The sequence below is a fragment of the Calidris pugnax genome, unplaced genomic scaffold (assembly GCF_001431845.1).
Source record: "Calidris pugnax isolate Ruff unplaced genomic scaffold, ASM143184v1 scaffold69, whole genome shotgun sequence".
Lineage (NCBI taxonomy): Eukaryota > Metazoa > Chordata > Aves > Charadriiformes > Scolopacidae > Calidris > Calidris pugnax.
This window is the reverse complement of record NW_015090859.1, coordinates 1230418-1255914: the sequence shown is the minus strand read 5'-3', so window position 1 is coordinate 1255914 and position 25497 is coordinate 1230418. Positions and strand designations below refer to the sequence as shown.

Below are 25497 nucleotides of genomic sequence, written 5' to 3'. Positions count from 1 at the left end.
TAGTTTTATAAAATTTTATTGTCTTTTATTGTTGTATGGTAGAGAATGGAAGAAGCTTAAATGCTGGAATTAAGTTATCCCTTTGCACTTCAGGCGTTTCCTTCTTCTTTTAGGCTATAAAGGATGGAAAGGAAAGCTTACCGTTATTTTTCAGTTCTGTCTAAAGTGAATCTATGAAACAAATATTTCAGTAATAGTAAAAAGTAGGGAAAATTCAAGGACAAATTTAAAACGTTTTGCAAATTTGAGTCTTGTAATTCTAGTTCAATTTATGCTTGTGTAGGTGCATAAAACAATTATATGAAAAGTTTGAGTTTTGAACACCACCAGCATGTATTGTGTTGGTCTGGAGTTCAACCTCTTGGAGGTTGTTTTCTTTGTTTGCTTGTTTGTTTCCAAGAAATTGTTAATTTGACTTTTTTCCAGAACCGTTTTTATATTCATTTTTTGGTACCTAAGCTTTTCTCTTCTACTGTTTAAGACCTTGCTTTTTAGTATTCAAACCTGAATTTCGTTTTCAATTGCATACATACATGGTTTATTGTTTTCTTTCCTGACTTATATCACATGTGACCTTTTTGTGTTAATTTATAGCCTCTGTTTTAAGTAGAAAATTATTGATTTTTTTTTTTTTTGTATTGTCATGAAAGTTTTTCACAAATGCATTGTGACAGGAGGCAGTTCCCTTATCCTCTAATACTTCTAATATACTTTTCTTGCCTTTTTTAGGAAACCACTGATTGCGTGTGTGGAGAAACAGCTACTAGGAGAACACTTAACAGCTATTTTGCAAAAAGGTATTTTTTTTTTTTTTAAATTAATGTAATCTCTGATAAGCAACAGATTCTCAGACTATGCAATAAATAGACTCCACACATTTTATTTTGGGAGGCATATTAACCATGGAAAAAACGTCCATAGATACAGAAAACCAACCCTATAACTCTGTTATATGCACTGTGACAAATACATTTTATATGGAGAAACAAATATCTAAAATATAATTCCATATTTGTAAAGGTTGCTTAACCCCATAAATGTTTAGATATGAGCTGCTGTCTTCTTAGGAAGTCCTTATTCAGGCCTTAGTGACTTCAAATCACCATTTCTTTGTTCTTAACTTTTAATCCTTCTCTTTTTTCACTGAATTTCTGGGTTTGGTCAGTGTTTCCTGACGTTTTAATACTTCAAATTATCTTTTCCTTTTCTTGCAGTAGTGTTATTTTAGGGTTTAGATCTTCTAGCAAATTGTGCTTAGATATTTGTTTCCTTTACTGCTGCAAAACAGACATCCCTAGTAGTCTGGGATCTTCACGCTCCATCCTGTCCATGCTGTTAATTCCTTTGGGTTGTTATACATACCCCTTTCATTCTTTCTTCTTCCCCTTTTAAGATAGACATATGCTCACAGTTTTTTCTCAACTACTCTGGGAATAGGTTATTTTAGTGTTTTCAGTACGTTCATAAAAATGAGCTCCATCTTAGGTATTCTTAAGCTTATCATAAACAAAAGGTAAGAATAGTTATTTTTTTGTTGTTGTTGATATACATAATTTTTGCTTGCTGTTTAATTCAAGTGTTATTTTTAAGTAACTTCTCCAGTGACACACTTGTTTATCATTTGGCTTAACCGAAAAGCACATGGGCTTGTAATAACCTGAACTTTTTCTTGGTTTATAATGTATATATACCATCCACATAAATATGGAAACACTTGTATGTTTTTCTGGTTACTATGTTCTAGGACTGTAGTAGTGTTGGCTCAGCTTTTGCATTCTATGTCTGCACTTAATAAAAAAAAAGTAGGAGGTCTAACATCACCTGACTTGCATAACTTTCTGCATTCATTTGATCCAGGGCACGTTGTAATTCACTTATAACATCCTAGTTTTCCGTACAAGTAGAAGAAGATACTGTCTTTTGTAAGTTTTGTTCCTTGGGAGGAGGCATGTGATGTAGTCAGTTTGATACAGGGGGGAAAAAGCTTACAAATGCAGGGTATGTATAAGAAACATTTTTACTTGTAATGGTTGAACTTTATCATCTAGTTTATTACAAAGCAGTTAGTGTGCTGGTGTCTTTAGATGGAAGCGATGCTTAGATGTGATGGAATGGGCATTTCTTAATTCCCTGTTCAATGCCAAAAGGACATCAATCACATGTATTCAAGACTTTGTAATCTGTCCTCCTACTTTTAAAGAATGCTCAGTCTTATCATATCTCACCGTGGGCAAAAGTTTACTTGGCATTGTTCTTGAACATGGGTTGCCTTTCTGAACATATCAGTGTTCAGAAACATACAGTGAAATTATTTTTAAGATGAAGAAAATAGTAGAAAATGGCATAATTTGATAGTGATTGAAAATTCTTTGTAATCAAATACCATTTTAAAATTGGAATGAATTAAGTATATTTTGTGAAGCAGGACAGTTGTACAATGTCAGCTACGCTGTTGATGTGAATTGTTGACCTGTGTGATAACAAGCTTTCTGGATTTTAAAAATGCCATAAATCTTTGATGCTACCCTCCCTTATTACTAAAGGCTCTGTCAATGACACCAGACAATGTATCTCTGAGTGCACTGGGGCTACATCATATTCTCAAATAGAAAAAGGTGTATGTAGTTGTTATACTGCCTGTTTTGCCTTGAGCTTCACTTCTCCATTCATTAGTCCTAGTCTCACGTAAGGTGAATTAATAAAGGCAAGTTGCCTGGAAGCAATTTGTAGTCTTGTGTCATTCTATTGGTATGAGCATGGACAATTCGTAGCACATTCTTAATCTAAAAGCATGGCTCACAAGGCTATACAGAAAAAATCTTTACTTAGCTTACTGTTTTCTGACATTCTTTAGAGGTTCTATGAGATCTTGTGATGAAACTGTACCCTTCAAATCAAGCACTGTCCATACATGTTCTGCAAGAGGTTTATGGTAATCATCTTCTTGGGAAAGTACTTCAGTTGAAATAGTTTTAAAATATTACACCATAAATCATTTCAGCCAGTTTAAAGAAGGAGACAAGTTAACCCTGAGTGTGTCACTTGCTTTCAGAAATTTAGTCTTAAAAAGTTCATACTTTTTAAGTACACTGGAGGGTCTTGTCTTTTGATGTATTTCATAGACATTTTTCTAATATCTTTCTAACTGTGTTTATTGAGTTGTATTCAAATTTTCTCTTTCTTCTAATTTTATTTTTTCAGGACTTGACAACCTACTTGATGAAAATAGAATATCAGATTTGACACAGACATACCAGCTGTTCAGCCGGGTAAAAGGTGGGCAGCAGATCCTTTTGCAACATTGGAGTGAATACATCAAGGTATTTCAAAGATCTCTTATTAATGTCAAAATTTATGCTGTCCTCATGCACTTCTGTCAAAACCAAGAATAATATGTAGGTGTATGCATCAAAATTCTGTTTGAAGCAAATATGAGGAGGGATGTTAATGCTTTCCCCACGCCAATAACAGTCACATGATGAGAAACAGCAACACCAAAGTTTTGGTTTTAAATTTCTACTTGGAAATTGCTTTCCTTTTAAGTTTGCACATTATACAAGAGATTATTTTGGTTTGATTTGCTTTTAAATAGAGCCACGTGCACATGTGTTTAGAGTACGCTGGATTGTATTACGTTTTGTGTTTTGCTGCAAATACACTCAACTGTTTACATATCTGCAAAATCGGTGGAACATCAGAATGTAGCTATTCTAGTGCAGGTTAGCAGGGCCAGGTGTAACCAACCTGCAGCAACGCTGATGGATGTTGAAGCTATTTTGAATGGAATGCTCCTTTTGAAAATAATCAATCATCAAAGCTGTATTTAGATGCTTCAGGTTTGTTTTGCTAGGTGTAATAAGCATGTAGTACACTGCCCCAGAGAACTACCGCTCCAGTGCTCTGTCAAGATGAAAGCAGGAAAGCTTCACAGACGGTATTTCTTTCTGGAGTTGATAATTTCCCATGTGGTAATTCTCCCCTGAAATCACTCAGGTGTTCATCAACCTTGAGGACTAAGTGTACAACATCAGTTCATTTCAGAGGTGTCTTTCCTGCACCCCCGTGTCTGGAGCTCTGCATGGCACCCCAGCACACAGCCCGCACGAGTGGGGCATAGTCTCCCCTCTACCCCAGAACCAAGGTGGAGTTTGCTCTACACAGTGTCGTCCAGCATCCCCATATGTGGCTTGTGGATGTGTAAGCAGCCGGGCCACTTGAACAGCTTGCCATGGCCAAGGAGGAGTAATCTTTCATCTCCCTTGCTCCTACATCATGATCCTGACTTAGCCCTTGCGCTGTCTGCCACTCTCATAGACTCTTTTGTGATCTGTTTAACACAGTGCCTGGGCACAGTTATTTTATGCCAGGTTTGGTGAACTAGGGTGGCTCACAGAAGAGCCCTGGTGCTGGCCCAAGGGCCCAAAGAAGCAGGAGTTCAGGACAGGTAGGAAAATAAGGGAAGAAGAACCAGAAACTCACCTTTAACAGCAGCCAGTTAAGTTGGTTTATCATACCCTATGTATTGCAGAATCAGACCTTGTATGGCTTTGGTTTTAATTTTTATTTTTTTTTACAGTCTCAAAAAGCTAGAAACCATTTTCTATAGTGCCAGTAAACCCCCTTCTTTCAAACATTCTGTATGTCAGAATACATTAAAGTGAGGCTTCAAGAACTTTTCTCTTGTGAGCCAGTGTAAGAAAAACTACAGAGAGTGCACTGGGTTACTGGGGTGAAGGTCTGTGCTCTATTTTAGTCACTTTTTTATGATTTCAGAGGTGCCACTTAACTTTCTGTATCTTGGTTTGCCATTTGTAGAATGGAGAGAATGCCCTGCAAGTTATGATGATAGAGACTATGAGATTCCCAAATGCTGTTAACAAAGGGGAAATTGTACTAAGTGTAAGATACAATGGACTAGATGATCTTCAGAGGTCGCTTCTAACCCAAAGCATTCTGTGATACACATATTGAATCTAAGGAGCTTGGGCAGCCTAGTGTGCATCTTGCTCCACTTTGAAATGCTACTTGAGAAAGATCACAGCGGGTAATCAGATAGCGAAGTGGAAATTCTGAGGTTTGGGAGGAGTTTCCCCATCTCTCTTTAACTGTTGTTGTGGTTAACATACTTCAATTGATGAAAATATGCTGGTTGAGTACTGATCTGCTGCTACCGTGCAGATGTTCCTCTTTCTCACCTTGGGAAAGTGGTCATTCTGTCTAGGGTACTGATCAGTGTTACTAAGCAATTGTAAATTGTCCAGTAGGTTAAAATCCTCCCTTACAGACAAATGGTATTGTGTCTCTGACTTCAAGATAATCAATGTAGGAACAAGAGAAGAAAGTCAAGTCTGTGGCTGCCTGTTGCCAATAGGAAAGTTGTTTTTTTTTTATTGCAAGTCAGCTAGGTTTTTTTTGGTTTTTTTTGCCCTTGCTGAAAGAGAAATCTTGGAGTGATGAGCAGCAGTTACATTTTTGCCACCTGTTCCATCAAAAGAGCTCTCTAGTGGATTTAAGGAAAATAGTGCTAAGTTTTCCATTACACTTAACATTTCTGAGACAGTATCCATATAATTTCTTCTACTTGAATCATATAGTTCTGTATCTAACTGTAAACTTGCACATCTTACAGTCATGTCTGCTGTGTATTTTTTTTTTTTAGATTTGTCTTAAATGTGTATAATCTTTCAATCAAACACTAATGTTTGAAATCCATTAATGTGTGTCTGGGTTTTTATTTTAAATTTCAATGCATCTCATTTTTTTGAAAACTTGAAGTCACATAAGTAGCTCTGTAAAAAAAAAAATAATTATTCTTTCTAATGATAAATTTTATAAGGGTGAATGTGTCTGTTGGGGGAGATAGGTAGCACTCTAAAGTATTTTATTATCAAAAGTGTTTGTTTTACAGAACTTTGGGACAACAATAGTGGTTAATCCTGAAAAAGACAAGGATATGGTGCAAGAGCTACTAGATTTTAAGGATAAAGTGGACCATATCATAGAAGTGTGCTTTCAGAAAAATGAAAAATTTATAAACTTGATGAAGGAGTCCTTTGAAACATTTATCAACAAGAGACCAAATAAGCCTGCAGAATTGATAGGTACACAAATATTTTTCTGTAAAATATTTCCAAACTCTGTAGAAAGCATGATAAGATAACGCTGCTGAGTGTGCTAGTGGCAATAGTGGATGCAGTACGCGTTCTGCTTTAGGAGACGGGGTTTTGGGGATGCGAGGCAAAGATTAACCCGGGAGCCTTGTGGGATGAAGAAGCTTGGGTGTGCTGTTAGGTGTGTGCGCGGCGCCCTGACGGAGCATGTCAACCTCTGCTGTCCCTCTGCTCTGCTTCCTGCACGCTGCCTGCGGCCGACAACCGCTCGAGAGAGACATGCTGGTGCTTCCAGGGGAGCCCACGGTTAGGGGGAAGAGTAGCTGTGGCAAAAAGAGGGAACTGGTGTTAATTGTGGTAGTAGAGGAGTTCTTTGGGCGTTACAGATTTATCAGAAAGGAGTATTTACAGCCCATCCGCCTCAGAGGCTGAAATCAGTGGAACAATTTTAAAGCCTTCACATACGAGGAGTTTTAACAGAGGGGGTGGAAATGTGATTACCTTAAAGGGGGGACTAGTGCTCATTAAGAGGAGAAATAATAAAAACATCTTAAAAATACTGCTACTGGGTTTATCCCTGATCTGGCAAAAGCTGTTCTGCCTGCAGCCGCTGGAGCTGTGGCATTTTACACCAGGAGAAGATCCCACTCCTAGGTGTTTTGTTTTTTGTTTTTTTTTTCCTCTCTACGTTCTTTTGCCTTCATTCAACTTATTTTCTTCCTTCCTTCTAAAGCCAGGTTTATGTAGGACAAATTGCACAACGTAGTGATACAGGTTATAGCCATGATATGGGCTGCTGTCATTTCGTGGATGTGGTGTTTCAGCTACTGCAAAGGTTTCCTTCTTACACAGAAGGTTGTCTAAGGATATTAATGTGGCTTAATAACTACTTAGCTAAACTCATGGCTTAACCTTATTTCTGGCATTCTGAAGCTACTAACTTGAAAGCATTGCTTCTGTTCAAATTTTGGTATGCTCCCAACAAGGAGCAAGAGGGACGTGGTAAAGGTCTAAAAAAATATAGTCCTCTGTGTTGTTTGTTTCTGTTTCTCATAAAATACATTCACGTGCATTGTACACTTCCAAAACATTGTCTTTCAACAAGTAATGTGCTTGCTATGGCTATAATACAGAATGTAGGAACTTTTAATGCATCAATTTTAATGATTTTTCTGTGTTTTTTTTTTTTTTTTTTTTTTCTCTTGGATGGTTTCTTTTTGTGACATTTTTCTATTATGGCATTAGTACAGTAGGGCACTATCATTCCACTGAACATAGGGGTGGGAAAATAGAAAATAGAAATTTTAGCACTTATACTATATTTTAATATAAATTAATATTTCAAATAGGAGGCGCTTAAGTTGGTGATTTTAGAATGTTGGGGGTTTTTTAAGCTGTTAAATTGTTTTATTTATTTGTAGCAAAATATGTGGATTCCAAGTTAAGAGCTGGTAATAAAGAAGCAACAGATGAAGAGCTGGAAAGAATCCTTGACAAAATCATGATCATATTTAGATTCATTCATGGTAAGAAATATTTTTTCAAAGTTTATGTAATTAAAAATGTTTTCTGTGCTGCTAGTGGAACTGTATTCTTCTAAATGTAAGAGATCTTTCTTAGCATGAGTTTCTGCTAGACTTGGTCTTAAATTTGGGTTGCCTTACATCTGAAGGAGCACAATAAATACAGCAGAGAGGACAAACTTGTTCTGTGGAGACTGGCAAGTTACAGAGCTTTTACAGTCTGTGAGTGGAGACCTAAGAGTTAGAGCTCTTGGTGGGGAAGGTTTTTCTTCCACATAAATTAACCATATCTGTAACCACAACCTCTCCTCTAATGACAGGGAACAGAAAGGTTAGTACAGATTTTCCCTTCCCTGAGCACCTCAGTATGTCGTAGGTGCAAAGTAGATGAAAACCCAGCAACTAATGACATCTCTTTTCTCATGGTGGCCGAGAATTCACACAGAGGAGGGCTCTAACTACTAATTGTCATCTGCAAACATTTTCTCCCATCATTCTGAGCCCTTCTGTAGGCAGCACAACTAGTACCTTGAGTGACAGTGAATTTCTTCTTCTTAGAAGTGAAACAACTTGCTGATATCTTTGCACTATCAATAGAAAAGATTTGAGGAAGTTCTGGTTTAAGGTGTGAAAGTTTGTGGGTGCCTGCATGGCTTATTTCAAAAGGCTATCGGCAAACCAAGTGAGAAGGCTTCTGACAATTTTTCTTCTCCTCAGGCTTTTAAAGGATATTTCTTTAATACATAGGATCCCTTTTTCTTTTCTTTTTTTATTTTTAATAAATCAGACCACTGGAGGGGAGAACATTCTTCTGCACCCCAGAATAATTTCCTGTGATTTGCAGCTGATCCAATGGGAACTATATGGCAGCCTGTGTTCCTAGGGAAGAAAAAAAGAAAGAAAGAAAGAAGTTTTGCAAAATATCTTAAGAAAAAAATTAAAATAGAACAAGTTGTCTACATGTTTTTCCTCACAGTTGCGCAGGTCATGAGAGAGGCTTGTGTCACAAACCTGAAATGCAATTATGCAAATCGAACGTATGATTTCAGTTGTACTTTATTTTGTTTCAATTTCCATGCAGGTAAAGATGTGTTTGAGGCATTTTATAAGAAAGACTTGGCCAAAAGACTGCTGGTTGGAAAAAGTGCATCAGTTGATGCTGAGAAGTCCATGTTGTCAAAGCTTAAACATGGTAGGTGTCTTCTCATCTGTTGAATTTTTATTGCTTTTTTGGCATGTAAATTGGAATCCTTATTTTCACATGCTTTAAGAAGTGACGAGCCGGATTTTAAGTAATAGCTGAGCATATAACAACTTTCATTGTGCTCAGTGAGAACTATTGGGCTGACCTCTTAGATGTGTGACTGGTGCATTTAATGTACCTACAGACATGTACCTCACTGGGGGGGCTCTGGACCCTGGCAAATCTGGCTCAACTGTCTCAGGTTAAACCTCTATTGCTTGTTCTGTGCTTCTGTGTAATCGTGGGATCTTTGCTTTGATTCGTGTAACAGAATGTGGCGCTGCTTTTACCAGCAAACTGGAGGGCATGTTCAAGGACATGGAACTGTCAAAAGATGTCATGGTTCAGTTTAAGCAGGTACATTTAGCTTCTGTTTGTGTGCTACATTTTCAGTAGTGATGGGGAAGAGCTTAATGGTGCTGTTACACCTTGGATTAACCTAAATTAAATGAAACAGTTTTTGAGCCGGTCCTGATCATAGTAACAGAGTCTATTTACAGTTCTATTTATACAACAGAATTTATCTTTGAATAGATGTTAAATAAATAATTTTATTTTACAGGTTTATTTAATTCCTTTTTAAGTAAATTACAGTCTAAATACCGCATAGTAATTTAGTTGTCTGACATCCTTTAAAGTCCATACCCCTTCATTCTATAAACTGTTGAGCTCTGATGAATTCTTTGTGGATGACCCACACCAGAGAAACTCTCTGAAGGTTGCTAAGTGCACAGCAACCATGTATGTCTCAGCTCCAAAGCTTCCAACCTGTTGGTAACCACGGGAATGCTTGGAGGAAATACTGTATATGCTCACCCTGTTGAGTTGCACTTCTCCCTGAGTACCTGTTTTGGGGCCTTACTGAAGACAGGATACCGGGGTAGAGATCTGACCTAGGACACCTGCTCCTATATAAAATACTCTAGTGACTTTTCTGTCCCAGCCTTTGCAGCTTGGATTGACTGGCTCAAAGTATAAGAAAATGTGTTGCCTAACAGGCATATGGAAGTCCCAGGGGATCCTTTTGACCTTACAATTCTTGCCCTGGCTTCTGATCAAAAGCTTTTCTTTTGCTTTATTTGCGTGTGGTTGAAGTTCCTTTGACCTTGACACCCTGTAAAGACAGTGGTCCAGGATACCTCAAGGCATGTTGTACTTTTTACTTCCAGCCACTTGTGGAAGTGCAATAATAGTCATGAAATTCAAAATCTTGATAGAGCATGTCTAACCAAGGATGAGGCCTATAGAAATTTTTCATTATTCTACCAACTTTAAATGTCAAATTTAAGTATATATATTTTCTAATGTAGCAAACAGCAGACTTAAATGATTTTTTTTTTTTTTGTCTCTTGTATTTTAGTATATGCAGAACCAAAGTGACCCAGGAAATATAGACCTGACAGTAAATATATTAACTATGGGGTATTGGCCAACTTATACACCAATGGAAGTCCATTTAAATTCAGAGGTTAGTGTTTCAGTTCTTCTTCTAAATGAATTTTATTGAGTGGAATCATAATCACTATCATAGGTTGAACTGATGTCTTCATTTAATGTTTTTTTCTGTGAGATATTTAAGAGATATTTATAAGATATTAAGATTTCTGTGAGATATTAAGAGAGATTTAAATGTTCCAAAGTTGTAAAAAATAAAATGTAGTGGATAAAATCCACCTTTTTGCAGTGATTGTTTATCTTAATATGTTTTTCATCTTTTTAGTAATAATAATCATAATAATCTAAAATTAGTCTTAAAATAAAATCGGCGTCTTATTTAACATTGCAGTCAAGCACTTAAAAGTTTAAAACTGGATGGTTCATCTTAATTTAGTTAATCTTTAACTACATTGGTTAGGCATTTTGCTCTAGTCAATAGTTATGTTGCTGCATGTTGTTTTTTTCTGTAAATTCTGCTCCTTGCAATGTGTCTCACAAAACTGGCCCCGGCATTTAAATGGCATTTGCCTGAAAAAAAGGTTGTTTCCAAGTTGAGAGATTTTTACAAAGCTCCTATCAGTTGTGATTTAAGTTGAAATATGTATTTGGAGTCCTATTTCCTCCAATATCTTGCTTGATCTGAAATGTGGGAAGGATTTCAGAGGCCAAAGGTGGTAGCAAGGTTCCCATTCACTTCAGAAGATGTGGAAGCTTTTGTGCCTTTCCTCTTGTGGCACCTTTTCCTTAGTAGCAGACTACTTTGGAAGGATCCAACCTGGGCAACATAGGAAAACGGAGGGCTAAAAGCCTCTTACTTGAACATAAGAGGCTATGAAATACTGGAATCAGACTTGAATCTGTATAGGATAAACTGAAGGAAGAACTTACAGATGATAACATTGTACAGGTGGGAGAGACGTGCTTTTTGTCCTGTGGTTTCTTGGTCAGAATCAAAGTCCAGGACAAAAACCAGTGTTTATTTTTGAGGTTTAAAGCCCTTTACAGGGGGGTTATTTTACTTTTATTTAAAACAAACAAACAGACAAAAACAACAACAAAAAAAATAAAGGAGGGGGAAGGAAAATAAAAGCTATACTTGAACTGAGGCATTCTTTTGTGCATAATAGTACCAGTGTACTAGAGAGCAGAATTTTGCTCTTTGGATTTAGGTTTTCACACAAAAACACTTATTACGAAACATTGTTGAGGAGGACCAAAGAAATTACATGTGTGAAATTATCGGGCATCACTGCACTCGTGTAGCACCAATAAACTTTTCCTTCTCTTTGCTTTACAGATGATAAAGCTTCAAGAGGTGTTTAAAACTTTTTACCTGGGAAAACACAGCGGTCGAAAGCTTCAGTGGCAAACCACCTTAGGGCATGCTGTCCTAAAGGCGGAATTTAAGGAAGTAAGTTTGCTTATTCAATGCTTAGCCTGTTGGGATTATTTGGAATCTAGTCAAGTATTGTATTTTTTTATAAAGGTAGTAACATTTTTATGGAGACACAATCACAATTCAATGCTCTTATCTTGTATAGAAAGTTGGCTTTTTATAATTAAACTGAAATACTACTTAGCTAACAGAAGACAGCAATGTGATGCCTTTTGGTAGCACTTGTATGTCTTTTCTAGGAATTGTTGCTCATTCGAATAAAAAAAGTTATAATAAAGCAAGAAATTAATGAAAGGGGGAAAAATGCAGTATCTTTCTGTTCTTAATATGAAATTGTTTTGATCATGGAAATGAAATACTGGTGACACTTAGAATGCTTCACGCATTCAAAAAGAGACTGAAGTGTGTTAGTGATGTAATGACTGTGGTTAAAATTTAAATGCTTGTTGAATTATTTAAGTCTTAAATAACCACATTGTTTCTTAATGTGGTTTTGTTTTGTCTCATGGAATATCTTGCTAATAATGCAGTTTAATTGAGCCAGAGAAAAGACCAAAGGAAAAAAAATTGAATTTTTTTTTTTACTAACTCATCGTAAATATGAAACTTGGATGTTTAGGCAAACACAACAATAAAAATGGATGGGTTTGTAGCTGTCAATTGACAGAAGTGTTTACAGCTGGCTGAAGAGTTTGAGTCATTTATTTCCTTTTCATTGCCTGTTTGTACATTCTGCTACTGATCATACCATCACTCTGTATTATATATAGTAAACCAAAACTATCTGTTGTTTCTTTCATATTTGATCCAACGCCAAGAATTCTTTTTGATTAGTTTGCTCATCTCTATAAAATGAAACCTGGGTGAAGCATGAAGAGATTTGCTATTGATGGTGGCAAAGCCAGAATTTCATATATTGTCATTACAATTAAATAATACAAGCCCATTCTAATGAGTTTCTGCTGTGTGCTGCATTGCTACTGTTAGAGAAGCAAAAAAAAAAGAGGTTTTAAAAATAACCTGTTTCCTTGATACTCCATTCAGGCAGATTCTCCTGTGTGATAGGCATTTTAAAATGTACAATCTCTTCTTCTAGAAGTAGAAAAAAGCACGTATAGCTTCTGTAACTTGTCAGAGTTGCCAGATACAATAGAAAATGCTCTGAATATTACTTCTAATTATTTGATATTTCTTTTTTAGGGAAAGAAAGAATTTCAAGTGTCACTCTTCCAGACATTAGTGTTGCTTATGTTTAATGAAGGAGATGAATTCAGTTTTGAAGAAATTAAAATGGCCACTGGTGTAGGTAGGAATAATACTTTTTCATTCTTAAATTTATTAATTGATTGCCAATTATGATTTGGTATATAAATGCCTAATTTCAAGAAATTTGCCACTAATTAGGACAAACTTTATGAATCAATAGTATATAGACAGCAAAAGAGATGAGGAGAACACACTGCTGGTACTTCCTAGTGTAGATAAAATAGATGCTTCACAAAATTAATACTAAGAGCTGTGTAGCTTATGGTACTACTAACAACCTATTAGATTTACAAACTGTGTCATTGCAATTCTTAAAATTCAAGTGATGATAGACTGTTGTATGTACAGATTATTTTTGTCTAAATATTATGTTTTGAAAATGATCTGTTGTAGAATGCTGTCAATTTGGGGCGATTCAATAGAGTGTTTTCAATTGAGCTGTTCCAAGAGCTTGTCCACCTGTTTTCCCTTGCTGTTCCTGGAGGGCCCCATGTAACATAGGTTTGATTTGTTAAGAGCAGTGTCCTCTAGGGTGTATACTTTGTAGCTGTCTCCATCCGCACTTGAAACCTGAAGGCAGAAAGGACAAAGAAAACTAGGTTTTATTTTTAACCATGTGCAGTATCTACCTTCTGTGTTCTTATACTCTTGAATTTTGAAATTTTACACTTCCTTAAAACAATTACAGTCATTGGCATTAAAATGGATGATGCTATCATCTCTTTACTCTCTGGAACTTCTGCATTAGCCAGCAGGTCATACCCAGTAGCCCCTCACATGTTGAATCTTAAGATCATAGAATGGTTAGAGTTGAAGTTGGAAGTCTAATTCCAACCCCCCTGCCCTGGGCAGGGACACCTCCCACTAGAGCAGGTTGCTCAAAGCCCCATCCAGCCTGGCCTTGAACACCTCCAGGGATGGGGCATCCACAACTTCCCTGGGCAACCTGTTCCAGTGTCTCACCACCCTCACAGTAAAGAATTTCTTCCTAAGGTCTAATCTAAATCTACCCTCCTTCAGCTTAAAACCATTCTCTCTCATCCTCTCACTACACTCCCTGATAGAGTCCCTACCCATCTTTCCTGTAGGCCCCCTTTAAGTTCTGGAAGGCTGCTATAAGGTCTCCCTGGAGCCTTCTCTTTTCCTGGCTGAACAACCCAAACTCTCCCACCTGTCTTCACAGGTGTTCCAGCCCTCTGATCATCTTCATCAACGCGGTCAGCCACTGCTGAAAAATTATTTGTACATAAACATGCAGAAATACTAAAAATATTGTAAATATATTTACTAAAGTACTGTAAAATGGGGATATCGAGAATCCCTGTGGCAGAATGATACATTGCAGAAGGCAGTGCATCCCGGGTGCTCCAACTTCTCAGCCTCAGAGCTTCAGGTTGCTTAGTCACCCACTCCATTACTGCTAAGGGAGCTGAAGGAAGCTCATGCCAGTGTGAATGATAAGCATCAGGATGGTCCAGAGAGGCTCATTAGGTCAGAGTGCAATGGTTACAGAACAAACAGAAGTTCATGCAAGCCTGATCTAGATCCTGCTTCCTCATCTCGTATTGCTGTACCTCGGAGCTGGCATTTTGAGCACCTGGCAGCAAGAGATAGTATCTGCTGCAGGGAAATCCATTCCTTTCTAGCACAATAGACAGTATTTCAGTAGACTGATTTTAAGGCAGCTGGATAGAATTGATTGATAGCTATCTATATTATGTTATGTCATTGCACTTACTGCCACGACTATGCTTCTCTCCCCTTTGGGGAAATAGTGCAGGGATGCGGGTAACGAGGACAGTTCAGGATCCACAGGGTTCCTGTGGGGCCAGGATGGATGACAAAATCTGTCTTCCCCCAGGCTTTACCTACGTGAAGCACTTGGAGCTGCTTTTGAGAGATCCCAATCCCATCTAGCAGTCTCCCTACTTCGAAAGGAAAGGAAACTCTTATGGCCAGAAACTATCTTGGAAATAGGTCCCGTGCTGTGTGCCCTTCCTGCCTCCTGCTGCACAGATAATCCTTTTGCTCAGCAGTACCCTGCTGCAGGCTGGTATCCTGGCTCGCTGCAAAAGAATAGAGATTCAGTTACTAGAAAAAGTAGTTGAATTTGTGATGCAGCTGTTTGGTGAATTGACCACTAAGGGCAGAGGTGCTGATGGCCAGATTCTTGGAGACCGACCTGGATGAACCAAAGGTCCTGGCTTATGGATACAAATGGATGTGGTAGAAATCCTGGAGGGCAAAACTTGGGTTGCCATAGAAACTGTTTCTAAATATTCTAAACACCATGTGCAGGGCTAGACAGACAGGCAGAATTCCAATGTGTGCTTGAAAAAATGATGTATAGAAAAGGGTCTAGAATTATTAGGAAGTAAGAAAGCCTTTGAAATAGGGGGAACCTGGACAAGACTGATGGGCTCCATCTAAATTCAAATGGAGTAAAGCTGCTGGAACACTGAAGTGTTTTAGCAAGTCTGTAGGGTTTATGAGACTTCTCCCTCTATCTAAACAATATATTAGATCCAAGAAGAGTTCAGAGAATGGGAATAAAGATGGAAGATATGGCACAGCTTCTTTAGGAAGAAATTGAAATCTGCGAGTAGGGATTTGTTTTCTTACAAAAAAAAAAAGCTAAAGGGCATAAAATGAAATGAGCACATGGGCATGAAAAGCAAACAGCTTACTGTAAAAGCTGGAAGTTTATAAAATTCAAGGAGACAGGTTCAAGGAAGAGCAAAACAGTGAAGGTTTCTCAATGCATATAAACGACATCTTAGGAAGTCCCTGAGCTCTAAATTATTGGCGATTTTACAAAGCAGTAGGATGAGGCAAGAAGGAAGAGCAGGGTGCAGTTTTTATTTAACTAACAGTATGGCAGAAACTAGTAAGATAATACGACTTAAAACTTAAACAAGCACTTTCACAAAATAACAGCTGTATTCAGTGTTGTCCTCAGCCGGACAGGACAGCCGTGCTCAGACTTCCAGTCCTTTAACGTCTTTCATACATTCATTATCTACTATATATATTTTACAGAGGTGAATATGATATATTCTGTGGTTCTGCTGTCCAGACACCTATTCATTTATACAGCTTCCGTATTAGGTACATTGCTGTGTTTACAGTATTCCAAGTTAGCTTTGTAACCGTCTTGCATCTGGATATCAAAACCCCTGCGAATTGAAACAGTTTGGGCAACTGATCCTTATATGCATTTAAGACTTTTTCTGTTGTATCTTTATATGCATTCTGTTGTATCTTTATATCCATTGCCATCTGATACAAAATACATACACTTTTGGGAGTCAAAAAGTTACACTCATGAATTTTCTCCATGCTAAGTGAAAGAGTAGTTTGTGGACAATTACCACATTACTAAAAAACCACAAACAAAACATCACATGAATTTCTGCCCCTTTGGGATGTCACCATCTTCATCTGCATTAACTGGCCATAGTCGGAACTTGTGTTTTCCAGTCTACACAAAATTTACAATAAATTATCACCACTTTCTTTAAAGAGATTCAATGAGAAAGATTGAGTTAGAAAATGCATCAGCTGTTACTCGAAGAAATACTAGTTACCTTCTCTTCGGTAACTGTGCTTCTTTGAGATTTGTTGTCCAAATATACTCAACTTTTTTACCTGCCTTTCTCATTATCAAGAAAGCCTCTAGGAGCTCTAGTTTTTACTTCTACTTCAGTGATTGGTAGGTAATTGCAGATTCCTTCCCTTTGCCATACTTTAACCTGCAGGGTGGAAGCAAAGCTCCAACATATACTGAGTGTTTTTAACAGCAACCTTTGTTTGGACAAAACTACAATACAACTCAACAATCTGCATTTACTGAAGGTGAAGCACCCAAAAAGTGTGAAACATCATAAATGCCTGCTTTGTCCATGTGGTATAAAGGTTTTTTTAATAATCATAGAACAGATGGAAGTTTTTAAAAAAAAAGAAAAAAATAAAAGGTCACTCTGTGTGAAAGTTAAAGTATCTTAGAAATAATAATAGTGTTAATCTTTTACTCAGCTACACTGCACTTCAGCACTAGATTGCAAAACCTTTCATTTTTAGACTGAAACTCTCTTCAGGAGATCTGACACGCTACAGAGGCTGTTTTAATGCAAAATCTTGATACAAGACTTTGCAACCTAATTATTACAATGTTTTAGACTTCATTTTATCTGCTTGCCCAAATGCTTTTAGCTTTAAATCTTACTAGATAAAATTCTCCTCACCCACTTGTTTCTACTGCTTTCCTGTTGAGGGGGAAGTCTGTGACTCTAATTGCTGTCAGCTCTGCTTTCTCACAAAACATCTTCTTATCAATTTAGACTTCTGTTCTTTTATTTTGTCATGTATTTTCTGGCATGTGTTAAAAATAGCAGTGAAATCATAAGATGAGTGACTTTCTTTCTTGTCATCAACTCTTTTAATTTTTTTTTTCTTCTGAAGTCCTGTTACTACCGAACAAAACTAAAGCACTAAAACCAGGCTTATGTTAATGTGAAATCTTCTCTGAAAGTACTTTTGGGTAGAAAGCTCGCTGAGATGAGCCTGAGTCTGTGCTCCTGACATGCACCGTTCTGTATATGCTCTCGGCACTTACCTGTGAAGGCCGTGAGACCAAGTTTGAAGGCTGTAAGTTGTTACCCAATTGGAACTGAGTGGGAAGAAGGTATTAACATAAATCTGGTAACTTTTCGGTTGTATCTCTAGATTAATCACATAAAATTCTTTGTGTTAATATTTTGTTCTGCTTTCTCCCATACTTTGCGCTTCTTTACAGAGGACAGTGAATTAAGAAGAACCTTGCAGTCTTTAGCTTGTGGAAAAGCAAGAGTACTGATTAAAAATCCAAAGGGCAAGGATGTAGAAGATGGAGATAAATTCATCTTTAACGGTGATTTCAAGCATAAATTGTTTAGAATAAAGATCAACCAAATCCAAATGAAAGAAACAGTATGTATTTATTTTTTGCATTCGTCCTGTTTATGTTAACTGTTTATCCCCATGTCCCACATAAAGAGAGAGAACCCCTGTGTTTCCTCTCACATTTTTTGCATATGGAGAAAGGAAACAGTTATTTAATTTTTTGGTAGTCATGATGACTCACAAAGACAATAAAATTTTAAATCTCACTGAAATGGAAGCAACTTAGGTTTCTTCCTGTGCTTTCAAATTTAAATGCCTGTATGTTGGACTGAAATATCTACAAGATCCTATCAGTTTATCTGAGATGTTTTCATGGTACAGCTGAAGTGTTGGTACTATACTGAACTCATAAATCAAATGTCACCATGTCACTTATTTTCTTCATTTAGTGGCTAAGAGAGTTATTAAAGTCAGGGTTTTTCCTGTTTCTGCAGTGGATGTCTTTGTTGTACTTGAATCTAAATTCTTGACACCAGTGACATGTTTTAATTAACAGAGTTGTTTCCTTTTTGCCTTTGCATATTAAAATCCCTGAAAGTCAGATTGGAGTTGGGCAGTTTGATGCAGAAGACTACTGTATTTGGGGTGTCAAACTGTCGGGTGCTCTTCGAAAAATCTGAAGTAGTTTTCTAAGATTTTGTTTAATTTATCAGATAGATTTTAGATAAGACATGGTACATTTTTCTTTACATTATCCTTAATTTTATCTTTGGCTTGCTTTAGCAGTACACTTGAGAATTACTTAGTTCTTAGCATCTAGTAGGGCATGTATTTGTCTCAAAGATAAATAAGAATACATGGAGTTTCATTTAATTGGAAAGGTTAATTATAGAAATATAATTAATTAAAAAATAGCAATAAAAGGTGATATGATTTATGATGTATTATTCTTCAGGTTGAGGAACAGGTCAGCACAACTGAAAGAGTATTTCAAGACAGGCAATATCAGATTGATGCTGCTATCGTACGAATTATGAAGATGAGAAAAACTCTTGGTCATAATCTCCTTGTTTCTGAATTGTACAATCAACTGAAATTTCCTGTAAAGGTAACTGATTTTTGTTTTTCAAATCATGCTAGGATTATCTAAAAATACGTAAATGTCCATAAGAGTAAGAAATGTGAAATATGTCTGAATGAAATCCAAATATTAAGGTATTAAAATGAGTATGTGAACAGAAATAAGCCAGAGTATCAGTAGGAAATTATATTTAGATATTTATTGTGGTGCATTTTCTTACGTAGCTATTAGCAGTCCTATTTTTCAAAATGTAATATAAATGCAAATATATTTAACTGTTCTACTAATCTTATCTTTTCTTGTAGCCTGGAGACTTGAAAAAGAGGATTGAATCTCTCATTGACAGAGACTATATGGAAAGAGACAAAGACAATCCCAATCAGTACCACTATGTTGCATAATGGAGAGGAAATACTTTTACTTAAAAAGAAAAAAAAATTAAAAAACAAATCCAAAAAAATAAAAACCAAAATCATCCACATATATCTTCAGGACACTGAATACCTATGCTGTTCCAGACTTTCCTTTTAGCAGATTTCAGGTTGATGTATATTATTCAGCCAGCTGCATGCACTGCTGTGGAAGAGAAGCAAAATGACATGTTAATTGATCATCCTTGTCAAGACTCCTTAAAAAAAAAATTACATGTCTTGTTTTTATTTCTTTTAGTTACTCCTTAGTTCTTTTAGGTTCTTCAAAATGTAGTTTTACAGTTTTGTTTAACACTGTCATTAAAGTTGGATGGAAAGGTAAAATCACCTGTGTGAGAAATACTTCTGTGATGGATGCAAGTCTGGTTTCTTTGTTTATGTGTTCCTAACTGCATCCATAAAGACCCTATATGCTGCATTCTTTAGCTACAGTGACAACTTGGGTAACTTTTTAAAAACCCTTAATGGATGAACACTTATGTACAAGCAGTGTTGTTGAAATACACTGAATTTTTGAAGTTATGCACCATGAAAACCCTTAAACTTGTGTTTAATTAATTTTCTTTCAAATGATTATAAACTTCAGTCTGGTTTGGATAAATCAGGTTTTGAAGTGAGATCCTTGAAGTGCCAAGAGGACAACTGCATTCATGTGTGTAGTGAGTATGTTGGATTCTTTAGCGAAAATATGGATTATTATTTTATTACTACTTCGGCTGCTTGGGTGACAAAACTTAGATCTGAGTCAAAGAGGCCCTACCTCATTTTAGGGCAAATGGTGTTTATCACTGTTTATGTAATTGCCGTAACATTTAGTTTTGCCTTGAAAATAACATGCAGGGAACCTACTGTACAGCGTGCTCCACTTTAAAAAAAAAAAACAAAACAAAACCTTTTTTTAAAAAATACTTTTATGGTCTCGATATTGTGAAAGCCTAGTTTTTTGTCTTGAAAGACTAAGGATTTTGTGAGTACTTTGTTACATATTGTATATACGTATGTTGACTTGAATTAAAAGAATGAAAGACGCAGTCGATCTGTTAGATAATTGTAACTATAAGGAAGACGCCTTTTGTGGTGATACTTAAAAGACTCTGTTTATTTTCTGGATTTGCATACTGGTGTTTTTCATTCTGAAAAAGAGCTACCAAAGGAGTTTTGATTATGGCATAAATGAGAATTTAACTGAGCAATATTTTCTTGAGAGATACCTTACTAAGTTTAGGTAACATGGGTTTTGTGCATCAATTAAAAGGCCACCACCTCTCCTTAAAGTAACCATTGCTAAGAGTTGACATCTTGTGGATTTACATATTAAAGTCCTTGTTCTGTCATCTGGTGTCATTAATTGTATTGCATTCTTCTGAATTATTTTTGTTCCCTTTGTGTTTAGAAATTAAACACGTTTAGTTTATTGTATTTAAAACGTATTTAATATTGTAATTTAATGTAGACTTATTTTAATATTTGAATCTTCAGTTAATGCAAATAAAATATTTGATGCTTATTAATTTCTCAGCCTTTGTGAGAATGCAGCACTTCCGTTTATTTGTGCAGTTTGTTCTTTAGCATTAATTATCCCATTCACCTTGTAATTCACTTTCTGTGCATATGGAAGCTGATAGCTCCATCTCACTAGACTTCAAAAACAAAGAGGAGTATGTGCCTCACAAAGTGTAACGGCCAGAAGCTTCAGCCACACAGGAATTTGGCAGTAGCGTGCAGTAACTGATACCAAGCAGTGAGTATGTACCACCTTCCCCATCTGAACTCGAACTCCCTGGTTCAATGGTTTCAAACAATAGATTAAAAGCAGTGGTGTCATCCTGAAGATGAATGAAATGGTTCTGCCCTACAAAGCAAGGTTAATTGATTAAAAGTGCCAAGATATGTGCAGGGTTTTTAATTGCCATAGACTACAACTCTTTGGCCAAATTACTCTGGTATGGCAATTAAAAACAAGTTGTTCCATGAGCAGTGGAAATAATGAAGCTTGTCTTTCTGTGATGCATGACCTTGGTCCCCTAGTGTATTCCCCCCCCATCCCCCAGATAACCCCAGGCAGCAGCACTGCAGGGGTTTGTTCCTTAGTTCTACCTTTCTGCTTGTTGGGAGCACTCGGAACTCAGCCTTTACAGAGTCATAGAATGATATGGGGTTGGAAGGGACCTCTGGAGATCATCTACTCCAACCCCGCTGCCAGAGCAGGTCCACCTAGAGCAGGTTGCACAGGAATGTGTCCGGGCAGGTTTTGAATGTCTCTACAGATGGAGACTCCAGCACCTCTCTGGGCAGCCTGTTCCAGTGCTCTGCCAGAGTAAAAGAACTTAGAGTAAAGGAGTTCCTCCTCATGTTTAGATGGAAAAAAAAAAAAAAAAGAGCTTTATGCAGCTGCTAATCTCCACTCATCTCCTTACCCTCCCAAACCTACACAGAATATAGTGATCTCTGACGATTTTTACTCTTCTGAATGGATCTGAAAGTGGCTTCAGAGAATCAAAAGTTATGGGAGAGACTGACAGGCCAGATGATCGTGACTCTCTTTCTCAGGTCCTCATTTTTAATTTGATTTCCTCAAATTTTTCTTCCTGGGATTTTCTACGTGCTGAAGCAAACAGGTAAGCACTTAGTTTATTAGTCAGCATGGTAATCACTTCTTTATAGCAAAATAGCTGCACTTGATAGCTTTTGACAGCTGATGATAGAATTTGGCTGAGCATCGAGTCTCAACCAGCTGTTGGTTTGATGCCGGCTATTTGGCTCATATCGCTCCCTGAGTGTATTTGAGTGTATTTGTGCCCACAGGGCAGAGGTTGCTAAACATTTCTTCCTGGAAGATCACCGTGTTGAAGACATCAGGCTGTAGCAAAGTAACAGATTTCCTCTGTAATGCATCGATGTTCAGAAGATGTCTTGAAAACCTGGATCTTGGCAATTTCAGTGTCCTTGGAACGATTTGTGTAGCAGCTTCTATGAAATAACAAAAAGAACAGCAGGAATCTGGGATACAGGTGGGGGCTCTCCAGGCTTACCAAAACCTTCCAATTTAGCTTGCAACTTTCCAATTTAACTCAGTTAAACATTCAGATAACTCATCCAGACATATGTTATGTGTATTTAAAAAGCAATCTTCCTAAATGTGACATGCTGTTGTCTAGCCCAGCCCCTCCTGAGGGAAGGTGAGTGTGAGAATGCAGGCTGATGGCTGAGTTGCAGGTGCTTCCCAGGTCTGGCAATTCCAGCTCTCCTTACCAGCCTCCAACAGCATCCTTCCTGCCCGCTCCTTGTGTCCTGTTTTCTTCATATTTTAGCTTCCTCTGTATTCCTTCATCTGAACCTGGGGTTATCATTTAACTCCCTTGGTCTGCTGCATCTTCATTCTTCCTTTCTTTGTGCTATACATCTCTGAGAAAAAAAAAAAATACCCACCTTTCAAGCAACTTTAGCGCATCAGTTTGTTATGGAGATAAAACTATTTGTCGGTTTATTACCTTTGGCAGGTGTGTCAGGGAGAGCAGACTCTGTACTTTAATCTCGACTATCTATTCCTAGGAAGTCTCTTCAGAAAGGAAACAACCCAGTGAAGTCAGATAATGCGCAGCAAAAGGCTACAGGAAAAAAGGAGTCAAGTTTCATGGAAAGTCTTTCCTGGTAAAAATTCCCAGCCTATACCCTGTCTTCCATGCTGGTACTCTGCCTCGACTTTGCAGAACAGTTTGTGGTGTAGTGATGGCTCCTAGATCTTGTGGGTATTTCCCATGTTCTTCCTCATTCTGTGTCCATGGCTCTCCAGGGCCAGGAGGCGTACTACGGTTCATCTGGAACTGTGTGCATTTTGGTTGGCAGGGCAGCAGCTGTGTCAAACAAAATGCGTATGGGCTGGGTATGGAGTACATTTCCCTCAGTGACAGCGCTTAATGTGGATCCCTGGGATGTCAATATACCAGCTTTTACAGAAGCTGTGACTTTATGTTTGTTTCTGTCTTACCCTGCTATCAAGTTTGATTGATGTTGGCCAACAAGTCATTGAGCCATGAGGCTGATGGCCAACACGGTTGCGTAAGACTTGTTTCATCAGGAAAACAGGCTAACAAACACCCTGGTAATATTTCTGCTGACAATGACATCGGGACTGGGTTTTGTGCAGTCTCCACACCACTATAAAAGGCTTAGTAAGCTAATGATCCACGGCATGTAAGATCAACATCATCCCCTGCTGATAGCCTCATGTTCTTACCAGTTCCGTGCCACAATATTGTTGCTGACGCAACTTCTGTATTAATGGGTAGTTATCCAACCAGAGATTATTTTTCAATTTATAGACAGCAATTTTCCAGTAGAGGGGGAGACTACTACACAGCAAGCTTAAATCCAACATTGGGCCTCTCTCTCTTGCTTTCTGGCAGACTACAAGTAGTTCACAGACCTTCCTCCAGTCCTGGTGCAGGTTCCAAAAACAGTGATGAAAAAAATGAGAACAGACGATGTCCCACCTCCATTAACCTCAACTCCTCTGCAGATGACTCATTCAAACACTTGACCAGAGCTGTTCCTTATGTCCTTTTTCAAGCTGACTAACTTCTGCTTTTGGCAATACATGGCAAGAACAAAGACTGGTAGCAGTGCTGCAGGGAAAAGCAAACAAACTAAAACATCTGTGTCTCTAAAATGCACACATAAAAGCGCAGCATTAAGAAAAAAAAAAAAAGTCTGTAGCAATAGCAATGAGAAAGAAAGGCAGATGCCCAAGCCACCTGAAGAGCAAATAAACTCCTCCAGGATGTTTTTTGGGAAATAGGAAGTGTAAGTGAACCGAGATAAACATCAGGGGAAGGTCATGAAGTTTAGACCAACTGGACTTGACTTTAGCAGCTGCTGGTAGCTAAGTTGCATTTCAAATTGGTTTCAAGTAAAAATGAATGAAGGCAGCTTGGGAGCATAAATTATTCTGTCTCAGAGCTGATTTATCTGGAGTACACTCTAATTAGAGGGATGACATGGCAGTCATTTTCAGAAAGCAGAAGCACCCTGCTATTGGCACACTTTCTGGTAGTACTAGAAATGGGATTTCAGTAGCAAAAGAAGTACTTTTGAGGTTTCAGATGAAGAAACTCTAGCCTTAACATCTTAGATAAGAAAAAGCGTTGAATTACAACATGATCAAATAGCCTGGGCTCCCTATCTTTGTTCCTCTGCCAACGTCTGAGAATGTTGATAGGCTAACTTCACCTCTTTTTTTTTTCTAGTTTTCTCAAACAAAAAAAAAGGGATTTCTTAAACTCTTGTTTATAAAAACATCAGAAACTATGTCAAAGTGCAATCAATTTTACCCATGCAACCACAAGTCATTAGCAGTCTCCCTGTTTTGGCTGGGAGCAGACGCATGGATTATATGTATACACTGGTATACACAGATGCATCACTTCAAAGATAACAGATCATTAACTTCCACTGCTGGGACTGGATTAATTCTAGGCAAGATGCCTGCATTCACCATAGACTTGCCTTTAAATTCAGTGGCGATAAAACATATACTGGAAGCAATACAGAACTTAGGTGGCTTAATTCCTCACTGAAGCTATTTCTCATGCTCCTCCATCACCTCCCCTTTAAGACAGGGGTGCCGGTGTTGCATTCCCAAGTGGGAACCACAGTTAAACACTCAGAACTGGTAAGGCTGAGGTGGGCCCCGATGTTCCCCACAGCTCTGGCCCAACACGAGTCATGGGGATAAGACATACGACAACTCGCAAAGGCCCCAAACCTCCAAATTCCCACTGCCAAGGACACATCCCTCAGGTGAGGGCTGGGCAGGCGGCCTGTGCCAGGCTGGCAGTGCCCCAGGGCCAAGCCTGTCTTCAGCCCACGGTGGGCCTCGATGCCGAGGAGCCCTGAGAAGCCCCTAAGGCCCACGGGCTGGTGCCGGCAGTGCCTGGGGCTGCCCCGCAGCAGCTTGGCCTGACAGCGCCGCGTCCACGCGTGTGCCCCTCCGGGCGGCCACAACCCCCCGCGCCGAGGGACAGGCCCGCGCCCCGCCTGTTTGCCACCTGCGCGTGAAAACCCCCCAGCCGCCCTCACGCAGCTCCGCTCCCCACGCACCCGTGTCCCCCCCACCCCTCCCCCGCAAAC

The 25497-nt window shown here is 38.1% G+C and overlaps 1 protein-coding gene across 3 annotated transcripts in view; it reads left to right on the top strand.

The window, feature by feature from the left end:
* The window catches only part of CUL4A (cullin 4A), a 38284-nt gene extending 17405 nt beyond the window's left edge, over window positions 1-20879 (top strand). For 2 of the 3 annotated variants that reach the window (XM_014944181.1, XM_014944182.1), the window contains 12 exons: window positions 730-797; window positions 3202-3320; window positions 5909-6101; window positions 7532-7636; window positions 8715-8825; window positions 9148-9233; window positions 10237-10344; window positions 11611-11724; window positions 12910-13015; window positions 17771-17943; window positions 18812-18964; window positions 19243-20879. In XM_014944181.1, coding sequence (XP_014799667.1) covers window positions 730-797; window positions 3202-3320; window positions 5909-6101; window positions 7532-7636; window positions 8715-8825; window positions 9148-9233; window positions 10237-10344; window positions 11611-11724; window positions 12910-13015; window positions 17771-17943; window positions 18812-18964; window positions 19243-19338 — 1432 coding nt within the window. In that variant the 3' untranslated portion in view covers window positions 19339-20879. Of the gene's footprint in view, window positions 1-729; window positions 798-3201; window positions 3321-5908; window positions 6102-7531; window positions 7637-8714; window positions 8826-9147; window positions 9234-10236; window positions 10345-11610; window positions 11725-12909; window positions 13016-17436; window positions 17660-17770; window positions 17944-18811; window positions 18965-19242 lie in introns of those variants that run through there. The other variant, XR_001412283.1, reaches the window with a different exon arrangement.
* The last annotated feature ends 4618 nt before the right edge of the window (window positions 20880-25497 follow it).